The sequence below is a fragment of the Malurus melanocephalus genome, unplaced genomic scaffold (assembly GCF_030028575.1).
Source record: "Malurus melanocephalus ecotype Western Australia unplaced genomic scaffold, MMel_1.1 scaffold_215, whole genome shotgun sequence".
In the NCBI taxonomy this organism is placed as follows: domain Eukaryota; kingdom Metazoa; phylum Chordata; class Aves; order Passeriformes; family Maluridae; genus Malurus; species Malurus melanocephalus.
The window spans coordinates 694687-711116 of record NW_026623447.1 but is presented as its reverse complement, the minus strand read 5'-3'; the positions used below and the strand labels follow the sequence as shown (position 1 = coordinate 711116).

Here is a 16430-nt window from a genome sequence, read left to right as displayed (position 1 = left end):
TCTGTAAYTTATCGGCTACTGCAGAGAATGTTTCCTCACACTTCCCATTCCACTCAGATTTCATAATGGAAAAACTGAAAGAGTCCATGATTTCATCAGCAGCTTAATGATGTCTTTTTATGGTGAATGATCTTCACAGGATTTTATTCTCCCATCTTACTTTCACTGTGGTTTGTTTTAGGTCTGTAACAATCATTTACAGAAAGCAACAACATGAAATCACAGCACATGCTCTGTCTGAGCTGTTTCCAGAAAACTGGAAAACCATTTCAATAAACAGTCACCTGCACATTGTGACCTCTCCCTCCTCATTACATCAGCTGCTCTCATCAGAGTCACCTTCAAAGGGACAAACTGCAAACTCTGCAAAATCCTACATGAGCACATCTTCCCTACTGCATTCATACCACAACTCATGCAATCCCCCATCTGTTTTAAACTTCTAGTGACCCTATTCATTCTTCTATTTATAATTCTTTCATTTAAGCTTGTGGAAAGCCTCTGAAGCATGTGAATACACATCTCTGCAAAAGCAAAATCAATTTTGGCTATTCATGTCAAAACAAAGTAACTGAAAGCATTACAATGCAAGTTTAAATAGATACAGCTAATAACAAAGAGAATGAGACATGCAGGGGCATAAACAGCTTCTGGCATGATATGGAACCACCAAGAATCAGTCACAATCTGAATGATTTTCTGTATTAGGGGCTGCTTTTATTTCACCTCTTTAACATTACAGCCAGGACAGAAGCTGTGGATATCTTTAAATCCAAATCTTTTTAAATCCAAAGCATGGATTCATTATTCCATTTAGACACTACTCCACTKAAAATAGCAGCAGCTTCCCCCTTTTGCACATGTCCATAACAAAGTCACTTAAGAATTTTAATACCAGGATCCAACATGCAAAATAAMCTGCTAAACACTGGAGATAAAACATTTCCCTTACTATGTACAACACACCCCTGCCTTCATCCCTGTGTTGGGACCTCATTCCAGGSTCTCATCCCTCTAGAATAAAGCTACCTGAGTTATGCCAAGCACCTTTTGGGTGTGCACAGCTCTGTGCTGACAAAACAAATAGAATCAGCAGGGAATTTTCCTGGCCATGAAGTTTTCACTACAATCCAAAATGAAACCTCCATTTACCCCACATCATTTTAGGATGTTTTATACTTGGATTTAATTGAAACTTTTCAATTTMATCTCTCTCCTTGTTCTGGAGGCTTTTAACTTGCTTTCACGTTACTGTTTCACTATCAAGGTGTAATATTCTTCCCTTTACTCATGTTTCTGTGCTTTACATGTCCCCACTCCAGGCTCAGACAGTGCCATTCACACACTTTTAGAGTGGTTAAAATGCTGCAAAACTTCGCCATTCCTTGGTTGGGGGAGWGAGCTGAAGGATCAGTGCTGTAACACATGGTTTGGTGATGTTGCTCTTGGAAAAAGATGAAGGGAAACCAATGGACGGTTTTAAATGGTCGATGAGCTGGAAAAAAGGGCCTTCAAAAATTCTTTCTGTTTGCCACCAGCAGACAGGGCTGTCACAGAGGAATGTCATGGCCTGGCTGTGTACAAGCTCTGTTTCCAGGCCACTAATGAGCTGATGCTTCTTTGCTCCTTTCCTCTGCTTTTCCATGAGCCACTGGAGCACTATTTTCAGCCATTGGAAATAACACAAAATGTGAATGTTGGAGTTCTCCTTTTAGCTAAAGTTTGATGGAAAATAAAAGAGCAGACAAGACMGCTCAGAAACCCTCCAGACACATGTAGCATCCCAAAAACATTTGGTTTCCATCTTCAGCTGCAAATTATAGACACAGTGTATGTGTTTCAAACAAAAAAAGGTCTGTTTGACTTCATTCTTGCAGAAATGCTAATACTGAATCACTGTCAGCACTGTGAATCAAGAAGGGGACAGCCAGGAAGCARAATTTCCCTAAGAATACTGAGATCATGGTAATTCATTCATAAAAAACCTAMCAGTGGAATAATTTTTTTGTGTATTGCTGTTTAGCAAAAATACTGAGCCTTGGATTTTTGCCTGARTCCTTTGGAGACAAAGCATCATTTTAATATTCCCCATACAGATGGCTGAAGGAAAAGAGAGAATTGCTGAGGTGTTCTTTTCTCTTTTAACATAACCATATTTCAAAMTCACACTGTTTTCCAAACAGATTAAAGTAATCATTTGTTAGTGAGTATAAACATAGACAGACTGCTGCTTCCTGGAATTGCCTGAATTTTGTTTTCTAAGAAACACTGCTCCTTGGCACAGGACAGAGCTGGAGTTTTCAAACATCCCACAAAGACCTTATCAACAGAAGAAATGCAAATGCTTTGTTTATCATTGCTTTGTTTATCAGGTTCTAAAAATACTAGAAACATCCTTTTTTGGAAAAGATGTTTTCTTACACACTGTAAGCCTGACAGTTCAAATTAATTCATTATCTTCCTGAGGATTTAGAACAGTCCAGGCTTTTTTAAAAATTACAAAATAAGACAAGCTGTATGTAGTAGGGTTTGGGGTTTTTTGGTGGTGGGAGGGTGTTATTATTTATCCTAGGAGTATGTTTTTCAAATTTTCTACAGGTACAGTGCAAACTGAGAAAACAGCCCTGCTGTGATTCCACAGTCCAGCTAAAGTCAGTCCCAGGACATCAGATGAAATTCTACATCTCAATAAAAGTATTCAGCCAAACAGAACATAGGTGAAATTTTCAGGAGCCTACATTGACTCACAGTATAAAACCAACTAAAATTAAGTCAAGACAGAACATAGCTGTCTAAATTTAATTTTACTTGGTTTTATACTTTGACTAAAATAGATGTTTATGTATWTATAAATAAATAAATTATTATTGTTATTATGGTTGTTATATATAATATAGTAATAGAATTATATATCAAATATAATTGTTATAATAATAAATAAAGCATACATAAATTTAGTTGAATCTTAGTTAAATTATATAGCTAATCTTGGCAGTATCACCGGCTTTTCCAAGGGTATTTGACCTTTTAAGATCACACTGTTTTACCCAGCTGGAACTTCAGGAGGAGAAATTGGTGATTATATGGATGTAATACATCATCTTTTTGGTAAGGGCTTTKGGAATTGTGTTTTAGAAGTGTCTAATTTGCATAATTGATGAATTCATATATCAAGGTCTCAATTTATTTACAAGACAACACAAGATTCCACTTGCAGATTTAAATTGATCTGTTTAAATCTCTGGTGTTCTCATAATTAAAAGAATTTCTGAAAGCTTAAATCTTGTTAAGTTGGTCCTTAAAGGGTGAGACAGGAAAACCATTTTATTGTTTTTCGGACTGGAAAGGATGAAGCAACAAGTATTTACAACCTTTGTTCATATGGGATTTTAGAGTCTTTGGCAAGAGTTGCAGATTAGTCACAAAATACCTGAAGGATTTTTGAGGAAAAGTATAATACRGAATTTCTCTACCATTCTTTTACTGTTATTCATTTGGAATAAAATTAAAACTGCCACAGATTACCTACTGCAAATTATATTAATTTCTTTGCTGAAACTCCAGCAGCATAATCCTTTGATTAGCTCTTGGAGAAGTGAGATGCTTTCCCTATTTCTACAGCCTTTTCCAGTGACTGATATGAAACACAAGGATATAATTTGCACTTCAGTTCTGGCTGAGATGGACAGAYTTGGGACCAAGAAGTTAGAGTGGCAATCATAATGAGACTGAACAGATACAYAAACCTAGTGCTTTAATCACTACAGGGAACACTTATTTAACCAGAAATCAGCTATCTAAAAGCCTCTACTTTCACTTAGGATGACACAAGTCCTTTCTGAAGGTATTTATCTTTATTTGTTACTGAGAAAGTCTCTGACTAATTCAGATAACATGTCAGACTGAGGGCATGGTTTGATTACTCTGTTTGGGGTATTAAGGATGATTTTAGCAGCAGTTTCCTGCAGTACATGTGCAAATTGAGTCATCCTTGGCTCCTGCATCTGGCCCGTGGGTTTGCTGAATGTGTCCAGTACAGAACGCAGTAATGCAGGGGTTAATGCTCGGTGCAGCATTTCAATATCAAACCAAACCATAGTGGAATATGTGCAATTGAAACCTTGACAGAAGCAAAACAGTATCACAGGCTGAGCCCTGCCAAAGCAAACGTTATGGGAAGGTCAGTGGGAAGGAACGCCAGGATGCAGTAATTGGAACCAAATTGGAACCACTCCGGTGCGTGTGCGGGGGATGGAGCTCATTTCCTAGGAGAGGAGCTGAGCTTGGCTCCTTGGCAGCAAAGTGCCAAAACCCCAACAATGTTATTTTTCTCTTGCYTTTTTTATCAYCTCTRCTGTGACATCTTTAGATTGTCACTSTGYGTTGAACTCTGYGTCACTTCTGGGTGTGAAATCCTGAGTGAGCCACCTACAGAAGGAGGAGGCAGATGTGCTCCAAAGAGAGGGTGAGGCTCTGTCTGAGCACCAATTTCCATTCTGGCTTGGTACAAAACAAAACAAAACAAAACAAAAAACAAAACAAAACAAAACAAAACAAAACAAAACAAACAAAACAAAACAAAACAAAATCAAAACAATCAAAATCCCTACATCACTACAAAACCAACACTCTCGGTTTTTCCTGTAACATCTCAAAAATCTACCAGACAAGCTGCCATCTCTTCCCTTGGAACTTATTTTCTAATTTTCCTAATTTTGCAGAGACAGGAGTGCAATGGTTGCTGAGTGTCAGCACAACAGCCATACTTGGTCAGTGAAATTTAAAAGGTGCTCAGCAAAGAGTGATGCAAGAGAATATTTTCATAAACCCCCAAAATCTTGTGCACACWGCACTGCATGACCAAGATAACACATTTATTGGACAGGTCTGTCCTCTCTGAACAAAGCAGTGATTGCAGACACGTAGCATTTAATATCTTTTCATACAGCTCATCCACTGCCACGTGATGGCAATGACTGAGGGATGGCATGGGAATGGCACTGCAATATCAAGCAGGAAATTTAGTTCAATTTTTGCTTTGTACATTTACTGAGTGTGTCCCATGCCTATTCAGAAATTTTAACTACATGTATACGAATGTCTTCTATTTTTTTTTTAATATGTGTGTGGTCTGAGGGCCACACCATTAATCAAGTTTATATATTTATTTGTCATTTTGTCTTCCCATCCATATTCTTAATAAAGAAAAACACATTCAGCAATAAAATCAATGTTCTGTGGCTCTTTATAAGAAACAGCCATTTGACATTAGCCCTAAAGCCTTTATCTAATACAGAGTTACTACACACAAGAAAATGCTATAAAAATAAGGTATTTAGACTCTTGGACAAATCTACCCTGAGAAATATCTGTCATTGCCAAATATAAGCAACCTCCACATTTTAAACTGACTGTAAATTGGACAGTCATGCACAGCAGTTTTCACTCGCCTGCTCACCCCACCCCACACCCTCCTTTTGGCAATCAAGCTTTCCAAAGGGATCACAGTGACCAGGGATCACAGGGACCACAGTCCCAACACAGTATCCACTTTGGAACTGGACAAATTTACACAGGTATGGTGATCCTGGACAAGGCAGTTCATTATTACACAGCCCAAATAAAGAATTACTCTGCTCACCCTGAGTACCTGCATACTACAGCTCTGTCTCACCTGTTGGTATGCTTAGTTTGTTGCTCTCCATACACACCATATGTGCTAAATAAAGTAYCACAGCATTTTAAAAGAAGAAACACATCAYRMAGAATATTGAGAATTGCTCCAATTYATATTAMTTATCAWTGAGTACTTTGGGGACAAAATATYTWATGAGATTTTTGCTGCATTAGGTTAGAAGCATCAAAGGACAATATGAAGAAGAAGTGGGTTTGTACAAATGTTATTTTCCAGCTCACCTTTTTCTGATTAGCTGGTGACAAGCTTCTGTAGAGCCTCTTGCCTTGCTTGCCAGCATTCCAAATGGTGAACGATGTCCAGGAGCTCAGGACTCTGTCCTCAAGAAACCTGACTCGGTGATTCCAGATGGTTCCCCTGCAGAGTTAGAAAAGGGGCAGATTTTGATCCCTACAACTTTTAGCCTTATTATATACCTATATGCCACTGTACACACTCAGCTACAGGTAAACCTGACCAAATTGTTTCACATAATACAAAATAATCACTTGAAAATATTCTAATAGAAATTTCTGAGTGAAATGCAGGCTATTKCTAGAGCAAAAGAAATTCTGTGGAAGTTCTCAGACAAAAAACTTTCAGATAGATCAGCAAAACAACTCGTATTTTCAAGAAGCCTCCCAGATCACAAGAATATGAAAAGCTGCAGCTGTGGTAACAAAATTCAACCCWCCCACAGCTGCACTCACCTATGAACTGCTCTAGAGCCCTGCAGTGGCACAGGTAAAGCATCTCCTAAATCCAAGCTGACCCCTTCCTGTTCTGTGTGCCCATGTGATCATTGGGCAATGTCAAGCTGGAATCTCATAAATTGAGAAGTCCAACTTCACCCCCTCCCCGTGCTGCAGCAGAAATGCATTTACAKTGTGSTATTTGGCTCCAGCCTCCAACAGTYGGGTGTCAAAGCTCTGAACCAGTGACACCCTCCAGCAACAACCACTGAGCTGCAAAGTCCCACACAAACCACTGTTACACAATTCACACTGACCAATGTGCACACACGCACTTTAAACCAGAGAAATTTAACTGTAAAAGGTCCAAAGTCTTATTCAGCAATGACATAAATGTGACTATCCCTTTATTTGAAGGCAATTTTCATAAGAAACTGCATTTCTAGAGATAAAAAGCAGTGGAATTTTTTTTTTCTTCTAAGAAGTGGGATGCCTCATAAAACTTCTTACACCATGCTTTAGGAAAAAATCAAACTGGCAGATRTCTGTGTGCAATTACACCTTTCAGTCTTCACCTTCAGGATAAGTTCCACAATATAATTAAGCCAAGTGGTTGAGGTAATACCAAATGCCAAATCACACAGCTCTGGAGCATGGGACCATCCAATAGCCTTCGATACTGCAGATCTGCTGACATCTTCAGCAAGTTCAAGACAGGTTCTCAGAAAGAGAAAACAATCAATGAAAGCAGTTTGCTCATGGTCCATTCCTCCAAACTGGCAAATCCACTCAGACAACTACAGCTTTTCTTGATGGTGTATGTGTTCTACCTTAAAATGTAGTATTTTAGACTATATCACTTATCATGGATTAAAGAAAACTGCCTATTATTCAAAACACCTGCTTTATTTCCAGTGTTCATTTAATATTCATTAATTAGGAAYGCACCTCAGACTTATTAAAGTTTCCTAGACAGAAAAAATTGATTTCCTCAATTTGACAAATGAATGTTTCTGACCAACACGTCTCGAACAAGGCACCTTGAGCTGCAACTTTCTTTCACAGGAAATTCTGATGAATGCCTGGTTGTGTGTCCTTACTTAAGGCATATCTTCAAATACATTTTTCCATTCGTTTATTTGCACCATTCCTTCAGAGCCCCCAGTGATGTTCTGAAAACCACACGACCCTCACAGGACCAGGGCACACAGACTCTTGCTGGGATTGCTCCTCAGCTCCAGTGACCCCACTTCACTTCAGCACAGCCAAGTCCTGCTCAGCACTTTATCACTGACCCTGGCGTGATAACTTGGAAAGGACTTCATGCACAAATAAATGTACCCATRCACAACAGCCACTCCATATAAAATTTCCCCCCAGGTTCAAGGATGACATCTCTGCACCAGCATTTCAAATAATGAGGAAAATAAATTCTTGGATTTGATCAAAAATCTCTTCTAATGCAACCACAAGATGTTTTCCTGCTGCAAAGCTTTARCTGCTGCTGGCATCCTTTGACACTTGCCTTTTTACATGTTCATTAGAGCACTGCATTCCCAGAAGGAAAGTTAAAGTAACAAAATATGAAAGTCAAGTATTTTTCCAGGATCACTTTACTAGAAATTTTAGAGCTTCTGAGCACTTCTTAAAAGGAAGATTATTGCTTTGCACTTAAATGGAAAGGTTTTAGAAGTGGTTTTCCTTTGAAATGCGACTTCAGAAGTACAACATCATATTACATTCCAAAGGACTTCAGAATCTGTTCTGCTGGCTTGAGTGACACTGGCAAGTTTCTTTTCCACTTGAGTTTGCAACATTAAGAAAGCTAAAGTGAAAAACCAGGCAGCCTTACAAGGCACGAAAAGAACTTCTAACTAATTTCTGGGTGCAGTGCAAACACTGCAATCTACCCCTGGGCTAACAGAAGATGTTTCTCATTGTCACACAGATGGATGCCCCAGCACAGCAGAATTGGTTCTTCCAGACAGTYCGTGGTTTTTGTCTAGGTAAAGGGAGCCTCTGTGCCACAGGAATCCCTACTGAGGTAAAACTGCATAAACCAAACCTCATTGTTAACAATCACCCCTGAGGATTTCAGRCTGAAGCAGATTTACTGACTCACCTCACCAATGAATGTTATCCTGGAAAAAGGAAAGGGGAAAGTATATACGAGAACTGAACTCATAACTAAAAGGGTATGAAAGATATTAAACTTCAAATTAACTGGATTGTAGTTCAACCATAAGAATATTGTCAGCTTCATTTAACAYCAATAAAAAACTTTCCTAAATACCTACTGTGGGCTGTGAAAATGAAGTCAATATACCCAGCAGTTGTGATTTTTTGCTTGCATCACTATGARGCATTCTTAAGACAATGCCCACAGAAAAGCATGTGAAACTCACAACCCCATATTGTGTGTTTTCAATGAAAAAACTAAATTGTATCACTTTGAAGTCTTGAGTTAACCTTGAAATACTTTTAACAGTATYTGAGATATCAGATAAATAAAGAACTGAGGGAAGACTTTGTGACTGAGCTTTAGAGTGACATTCACAGATTTCATTTTTGTGAGAACTTTCTCATCACAAACAATCCCACATGCTGAAGCAAAAGGAGCTAACAGGTGTCAAAGGAGAGAGTTTCGGTTATTCCCTTCAGGTTTCCGGTTCACCTAATTTGCCACAGTTTTTGATGTTTCCAGAACAGATAAGTGGGATTCCTGCCTTGGGGGATAAGGGAATGCCATTTTCCCATCCTTCACTAGCCAGTGCAGGTGCAGCAGACGGGAGCTGCAGCAACGTGCAAAGGGTAATTAAAGAAAACGCCTGAAACAATCTACAAGTTGTACAAACCACTGCTCAGAGATGATTCTCACTGCTGTTTTCAGATTATGCATTATTACRTATTCACAGCCACTAGCAAAACCCAGGAGGTATTATTACTCCTCATCACCCCAAATCAAAACTGCTTTTCCTACTCATCTCAGAAAAGATTAGAGTAAGCAATTTGCAGTAGCCTTTACTACTCTTCCCAAGCCTGTATTCAGTTCACAAGTTTTTCCTCAGCCAGGAGGTGGGATAAAATCCTTCCCACTGTACAGATTTGCTCCCATATCCTAATACTCTTCCTTGACCCTAAGTATTGAAATACATTATTTTCCCCATTTCTTTCACTTTCTTGTCACAACCTTACAGAAGAAATGTTAGAAGTATTTCCACTTGAAACATCATCCCTGAGGCTTACACAATTTTCCTAAGATCCCACTTGCCATGGCCCCTCAATGCTCATCAGTTACAGCACGAGGAAGAAGAGGAGCCAAAATGCTGCAGGAGTGAAATGAGGGTATTGATGCAGTGGGTGAGAATGACTGTGCCGTGTGTTCCTCAGCCCCAAGTGGTTATTAGCAGACCATCCACCCAAGCAATGCAACAATGGAGCTCTGTTAAAAATGTGTGGTGACCTAGTGACTGAGCACAGGAGTCAAGAAACATCTGCTCTATTCCTATTTTGAAATGAAAGATAATGTGACAATAAAAGCAATATGATTTAATGTCTGAGCCCAGTCAAACCTCACCATATTGTTCCACTGCCTTTCCCTTCCTTCCCCCAGTGAGGCCACATAAGTGAAATCAAGAGCAAAGACAGATGTACAAGTACTTGAGAAATGCAGAAATACAATCCCAATATCCTGAACAGTACTGGAATTTTAGGGATCGATTGCCATCCACAGAAATAGTATAGATCCATAAATCTGGCCCTGCACAATTCTCAGGTAAYGCCAGACAAGAAGAGGAGCTGCCCAAGTGAGTGGCCTCTTCCAGGGCCTTTTCAYTGATGGCAGGAGAAGAGAGTTCTGTATTATAGGTGAACCTCACCTGATCAATAAACCAGAGATGGAAGAACAGAGAACTTCCTAATCACAGAGCCAAAAATACAGATTCCTTTCTGCTAGTGCTGCACACAGAATTCAAGATCCTTACCATCCACAGGAAATTCAGAAATAAATCCTGTTTGAACCTYRGCCATACTGGTGAATAAAYTGATTTTTTTTTTGTCMTTCTTGTTCTGTTGAACTTCATGTGAACTTATTAATTGCTGGACTATATCGTCCCACTGAGCTATTACATTTACACTGTTAATAGGTTCTATTAATGTCTGAGTTCATCTTCAGGTCACGGGTCATTAGCTGAGGCATGGTTTGCATTGTGGCCTATTTTTCATGAAAGGCTTATTAAGAAAGACAGAGACTATCGATGTTAATGGCATTTACTTTTCAAGAATCTAATGAGGTCATGAGTTTCCATGTTTAATTGAAGTACCAAATGCAAGCATAGAAGATAAAAATGCAGTTGACCTCATCTTTATTTCAGCTCTACAGGAATATGTTACGCTATTCCTCTCTCCTGCCTATTTTTGGCCATGTCTGTTTTTGCAGGAAATGAAGGAGGCATTCCTGTGCTCACCACAGATATAAAACCCAGCCTCAGAGCACCTCTGAAACAGCCCARTGTGTGCTTCACACAAAATGCCTGTTCTTCTTCACCCAGATGACACTGGAACCTTCCAGTGCCTGAAACCAGATGGTTTCTAATAGATTATGTAGTTCTGGTTATTTCTGCAGATCAATATTGTACTCATTCTGAGCACAGGGGATCTGAAATTACTGAAGCCTTGCAGGTGCACTTCACCTTTTCTGTGTAAAAGGGAATTGCCCAGATCTTAGAAAGAAGGTACAAACCTTATTTTCCACATATATTAAATCTGTCTTGACTAAAAACTTGCAAATTGCTCCAAGGATTAGCTGCCTGCCCCAACCACCTGTCTCTGTGAGCAGCAGTACTTTAAGACAAGTGCAATGTTTTATTGCTCACCTCACTCCAAGCTCACTTTCATCTTGCAGTGAGGTATTGTTGTATATACAGTTCCTTTCCCTCCCCTTTGGCAAGATAAAGATCTACGAATTTTACAATGTTTTTGTTACACATCAGACTTTCTTGCTCAGGTACTTCTCACTCTAAAGCTGGCTCTGATATGATTTCAATGCAACACGACTGTGCAGCACTGAGAGCAAACAGCCCAAGGATACACCACCAAATGAAGTGATTTAGATCCAGGAGATATCATACATGGGATTTTGTGTTGTTAATTCCTAGCTGAAGAGAAGTTTCTCAAAATCCAGCAGGTATCCATCACAGACTTTGGATGAAATGACAATGAGAACATTCATATTTCTGCATGCACCTAATGAAATCTAAATATAGACACTGAACTTCATGCAGATTCTGTCACAAACCCAAAACATTTAATAATGCAGACTGATGCCTCCAGGGTAAGGGAGAATGCAAATAAGATTCAGTTTCCTGCTTCACAGATATTCTCAACTGTAGATATTTGTTCCAGAAGGATACTAATCACAGGAAATGACCTAAAACACATGAATGTTTACAATTACACATACTAACTAAAAAAAAAGAACTAAATGTCGCTTGCAAAGCAGTTTTACACATATTTTAGGAAGTCTGAAAATGCAGTGAGGCTTCTTTCCCCCTGAATGGTCTGAAAGACACCCACATAAACTGAAACAGCCCATCACAGTCTAGGAGCAACTACTGTCTTTGCTGAAAAGAATGAATAATGCACCTTTATATAAAAATATCCTGACATGGTTTTAAAGACTGAAACTAGGCTTAATTTTTTTTTTTTCTAAAAATCGACTTTCCTACAAACATCATTTTATCTCAGACAAGCTATTAATTTAGCTGGTGAGTTACTACTTCCAAATCCAGTCTAGGCTAACACAAAATTAGAAGGTGACATGGGCCAATTGCAAAAAACAAAAGACCACAGAAAACTGCTCAAAAAAACACACCATAAAGTAAAAGGCTTCCAGGAAAGCCAGAACATGCACTAAATAAGGTGGAATGACCAAGAGGCAAATTAGGCAAGACCCAGTTTAAAGCTAAACCTTTGTGGTGAGCCTATGAATCTCTTTTTGCTCAACGTGCACCTCCATCTCCAGACACAAACAYTGGGCACCCCTTCCCAGCTTGGGCAACAAACAAGGGAATGAGGCAGGACAAAGAGCTGTTGCACAAGCTCGTGTTTGGAAGGTCACACCACATATCATCCCCAGCAGCACCAGCAGGAAGCCAAGAGGAAGAGCAGCTCKCCTGATTTCTTAGAATGAGACAAGRAAGGCGCCAATTTGGACATCCACRYTGCACATCTGATACAGCTCACACTATTTCCACATTCCCCCAGGATGCTGTAATTCAGGGTGCTTGTGCCACACAGCCTTGTAGATCTGAATAAGCAACAGCTTGCAGTAAATTCAAAACAAATTAATTTCCAAGAATTAGATGCTTTCCCACAGATAGAATCGAAAGGCTTCCAAGAGTTCCAGCATCCCATGATGTGTGGCTGAAAAGTTGGTAACTAACTGCCAAAAGGATCACACAGTAATAGAGGAAAAAATAAATCCTTACATTTAAACACAAATAAAAAGGAAAATAATTTGTCTCATGMTTGTTTGCAAAATCAAAATCATATGTACTATTTGCTTGGAATGACCTTTTCATAGTTGAATGATTATATATGTGTATGCACACATACATGTATTTATAAAGAACTGYAGTGACATTAACCATGCTATTTATGGTTGTCTTGGTACTTATTTATTTTACAGTATGTACTGCAATACTGTAATAAAGGGGTAGACAACTACAATGTACACAGGAATGTTCAATTTTACAAGTCAGTTCTACAAAGCCATAAAAATAAGACTGACTGAAAAGTGTACTTATATCACTGATCAGTAAGAAAACAGTTTATTTAATTTCCACTGTGATTCTGGTATGGGATTCCTAAAGGACAGTAAAATTAATATAATTTTTATTAATGTCAGTGTATAAGAGAAAAGAATAACTTTGGCTCAGCTTGCAGTATGTAGAAGAATCAGCACTTTAACATCTCCTTTAGAGGCTGAGCAGCCCTGGAAGGGCAGCAGGCAACAAAGGCAGCTTACAAGGAAGCACCTGAGATAATTACTCCTAAACATCCTCAGGGATTTTTCAAACCTCATTATCTGATTTAGATGGTTTAGACCCTTTAAAAGAAGAAAATAATATATGTAAAGGCAGCACATTATCAGATTAAAGGTTTGGGTTTGGTCCAGTTTTTTTTTTTTTCAAAAGACAGTTTTTGTTGGTATTACAAGTTTCTGTTTACTTTTTAAATATTGAGACAGTTGATTTTGAAATTAAGCTTTAACATTTAAAATATACTTTTTACATTATGGTTCACTTGGCAAAACATATGAGAACGRAACCCTTGCATATTACATATTAAAAACCCTAATTAAAAACACCAATAAAAYTTCACCATCTTTGCTACCTATGATCCAAGATAAAACCAATTTTGCTCCTAGAAAGCACAGCTTACTCTAGGATGGAGTGAGTTGCAGCCTGTGGATGGTATCGGTAGAGCAGGAGGCAATGGTTTACTCGGAAGACTTTTCCACCCTTCTGGAGATGTTCATAAAAAAACAACAAATCTTCTGGGACACCCTGGAACACAAAACAGTTATTTCATAGTTAGCGACCAACAACCTGTTATATCTGAAGATGTTACATTTTTCTGCCAAATGAATATGGTTTAACATATTTAATATATGACTGTTATTCATAAATACAATTTTTATTTTGCACAGGGAGGTTGTGGACTCCCCATCCCTGGAAGTGTCCAAGGCCAGGTTGGATGGGCTTGAAGCAACCTGGTCTAGGAGAACCTCCATGGCAGGAGGTGAAACAAGAGGATYTTTAAGTTCCCTTCCRCCCCAGGCCCATCTCTGATTTCATAATATTATTTGTGTATCAATGAACTTATCTAATGGGTCAAGAAATAAATGTAGCTAATGCTATTAAAAGATCAGCACTWTTTAAATATGAAGTGCAGCTGACTGCAAGGACAGAGGTGGAAAAATCAACAWAATCTCATTTTGACAGGGATCTCAAGCTTGGTGCAGGTGAATACAAAAGAAAAAGAAACCCAGCTGCCAAACAGTTTGTGCAGCCGAAAGTTTCATGTAACCAAACAGTTTATACTGAAAAGGATCTCTGACTTCAGAAGGTTTTTTTTTTCCATTTTACTAGAATTCTCCTTCTTTCTCTGGTTGCCATACAAATACTGCTCTCTACTTAGGAAAGGTGACTGAGGCCCCACAGTAACAGACTTCAATAAAAACTGTTATAAAAGCAACCTCAGAATGAGGCAACATCTGAAAACAATTTTTTTTTTCCTTGAAACTTCTTTCCATGGTACATTCATCCTAATGGAATTGTACCCATTGCTGCTGAAAACACTACAAGATAAAAGCCCCTACAGTTATGGATCTAGCAGGGTCTAGGAAAAATTTGAGAATCTTCATGCCACAGATACAGTGTGGGATAAGCAATTATACGACTCATRGTACTCAATTCCATTTTGTGGCATATGAGAGGATAAACCCACCTTTAAAGTCCTAAACAGAAGGTAAAAAAAGTAGCATTTCTTTATATTTTGCAATGCTACAAGGTTCYTGAAATACTAAACATTTCATTTTTTCATGTTTAAAGACAGATATTGTAGACAAAATCACACAGATGAATAACTTGGGCATAAACCTCAACTTCAATTATAACCATTCTATTTCAACACAGGAAAACAAGAAGAGTATGAGTTTAAAAAAAAAGGTAATTTATTTTTTTCCCTATTACTACAACTTCTGAGTTTCTTCCATAATTAAGAAAATGAGACTCTCTAATTAAAGTGCTGGACACAACACCCCTCTGGGGTTTCTTCTGGACCTCCAGTTAYGAGAGCAGTACAGTTCAGTGACTGTTTCTCATACCCACCAGGCTGAGCAGCCAGAGGGGTGTGGGAGTGGAAGAGAAATGAGACAAAAAAAAGCTTTGAACACTGGAAAACAACTCCAAAGCACTCAGTTGAACATATGTATCTTGGGAGAAATCACAATCAAATCCAGCTCTGGACTCTGCAGCCCTCATTCTGTGATTCATATKTGACACTGAATTGGGCCACACTCCCACATTCTGAATGGAATGGATTCTGCTCCTCAGCTGCTCACTAAGGGCAGCTCAACTGTAGCTATTGGTTGTCTTTGCAGACATTTGYCTGACTTCTGGTTTTCAAGRGCTGCAATGCAGAAGAAAACTTTTAGACAACCTCATACATACAATTTATGCTTTATATGAACCTACTTTGAAAGCCRCAAAAGGAATCTGGGAGGAGCTGGAGTGGCAGCCAGCAACCACAGTCATCAAGAATACAAGAAAAACACAGGATCAAATTCTTTTTATTTGTCTTGAAGCCCTTTCTATATTTTTCTTGTTGTGGACTTTAAGGAAAATACTGAGCCAGCAGTAAAGTTCAAACCCTTCTCCCTTTTCTGGTCACACACTACAATATGTTTCAGGGCCCCTGAAATGCAGCAGGTATCAGCTTGCTGCAGGAGTCATATTTTGATTCAGATCTGTAATTACATCACACACGTATCAGCAATTCCTCTTCCTTTGGAGAAGCATTTACATTATTCAAGACAACTGTTAATGTGTATATTTAAAAGAGTTACTGCAAAAGGATCTTCCAAAACGCTGTTTGGTTCCAAGTGCTCCTTTGCTTTCCTTCAACTGGCAGAAATATTCTGGAATAAAGTGCACTCACCCTAGGAAGGAGCAGGTGCCTTGTACTGCTCAGCAGTGGCCTCTCACATTACAAAGGAGCAGCACTGCCCTGCATTTTTCAGAGCAAAGATGTTGACTGTGTTATGGATCCTGCAGGGATGGGACTTCCTACGGCTCTTGAGCGTGTAAGTTTGCTGCAATACAAGAGTTTCTTCCCAATTGAGACCTATTATTGGATCCAGATGGCATTTTAAACACCAGGAATCTTTGTGAAACAACACAACTTTGAAAGAAAAAGCTGTTTAACCACTAAAGGGATATTTTAATGTATTTTTTTTTAAATTAGTATCCGTAGCTAAAAGTATCAATTACTAACCCAGT

At 38.7% G+C, this 16430-nt stretch overlaps 1 protein-coding gene across 1 annotated transcript in view; it reads right to left on the bottom strand.

The window, feature by feature from the left end:
• Positions 1-16430, bottom strand: part of B3GNTL1 (UDP-GlcNAc:betaGal beta-1,3-N-acetylglucosaminyltransferase like 1) — a 117863-nt gene that overhangs the window by 12121 nt on the left and 89312 nt on the right. The window contains exons 8-9 of the mRNA XM_057374056.1: positions 13810-13934; positions 5917-6052 (exon numbers count right to left, since the gene is read on the bottom strand). Coding sequence (XP_057230039.1) covers positions 5917-6052; positions 13810-13934 — 261 coding nt within the window. The remainder of the gene's footprint in view (positions 1-5916; positions 6053-13809; positions 13935-16430) is intronic.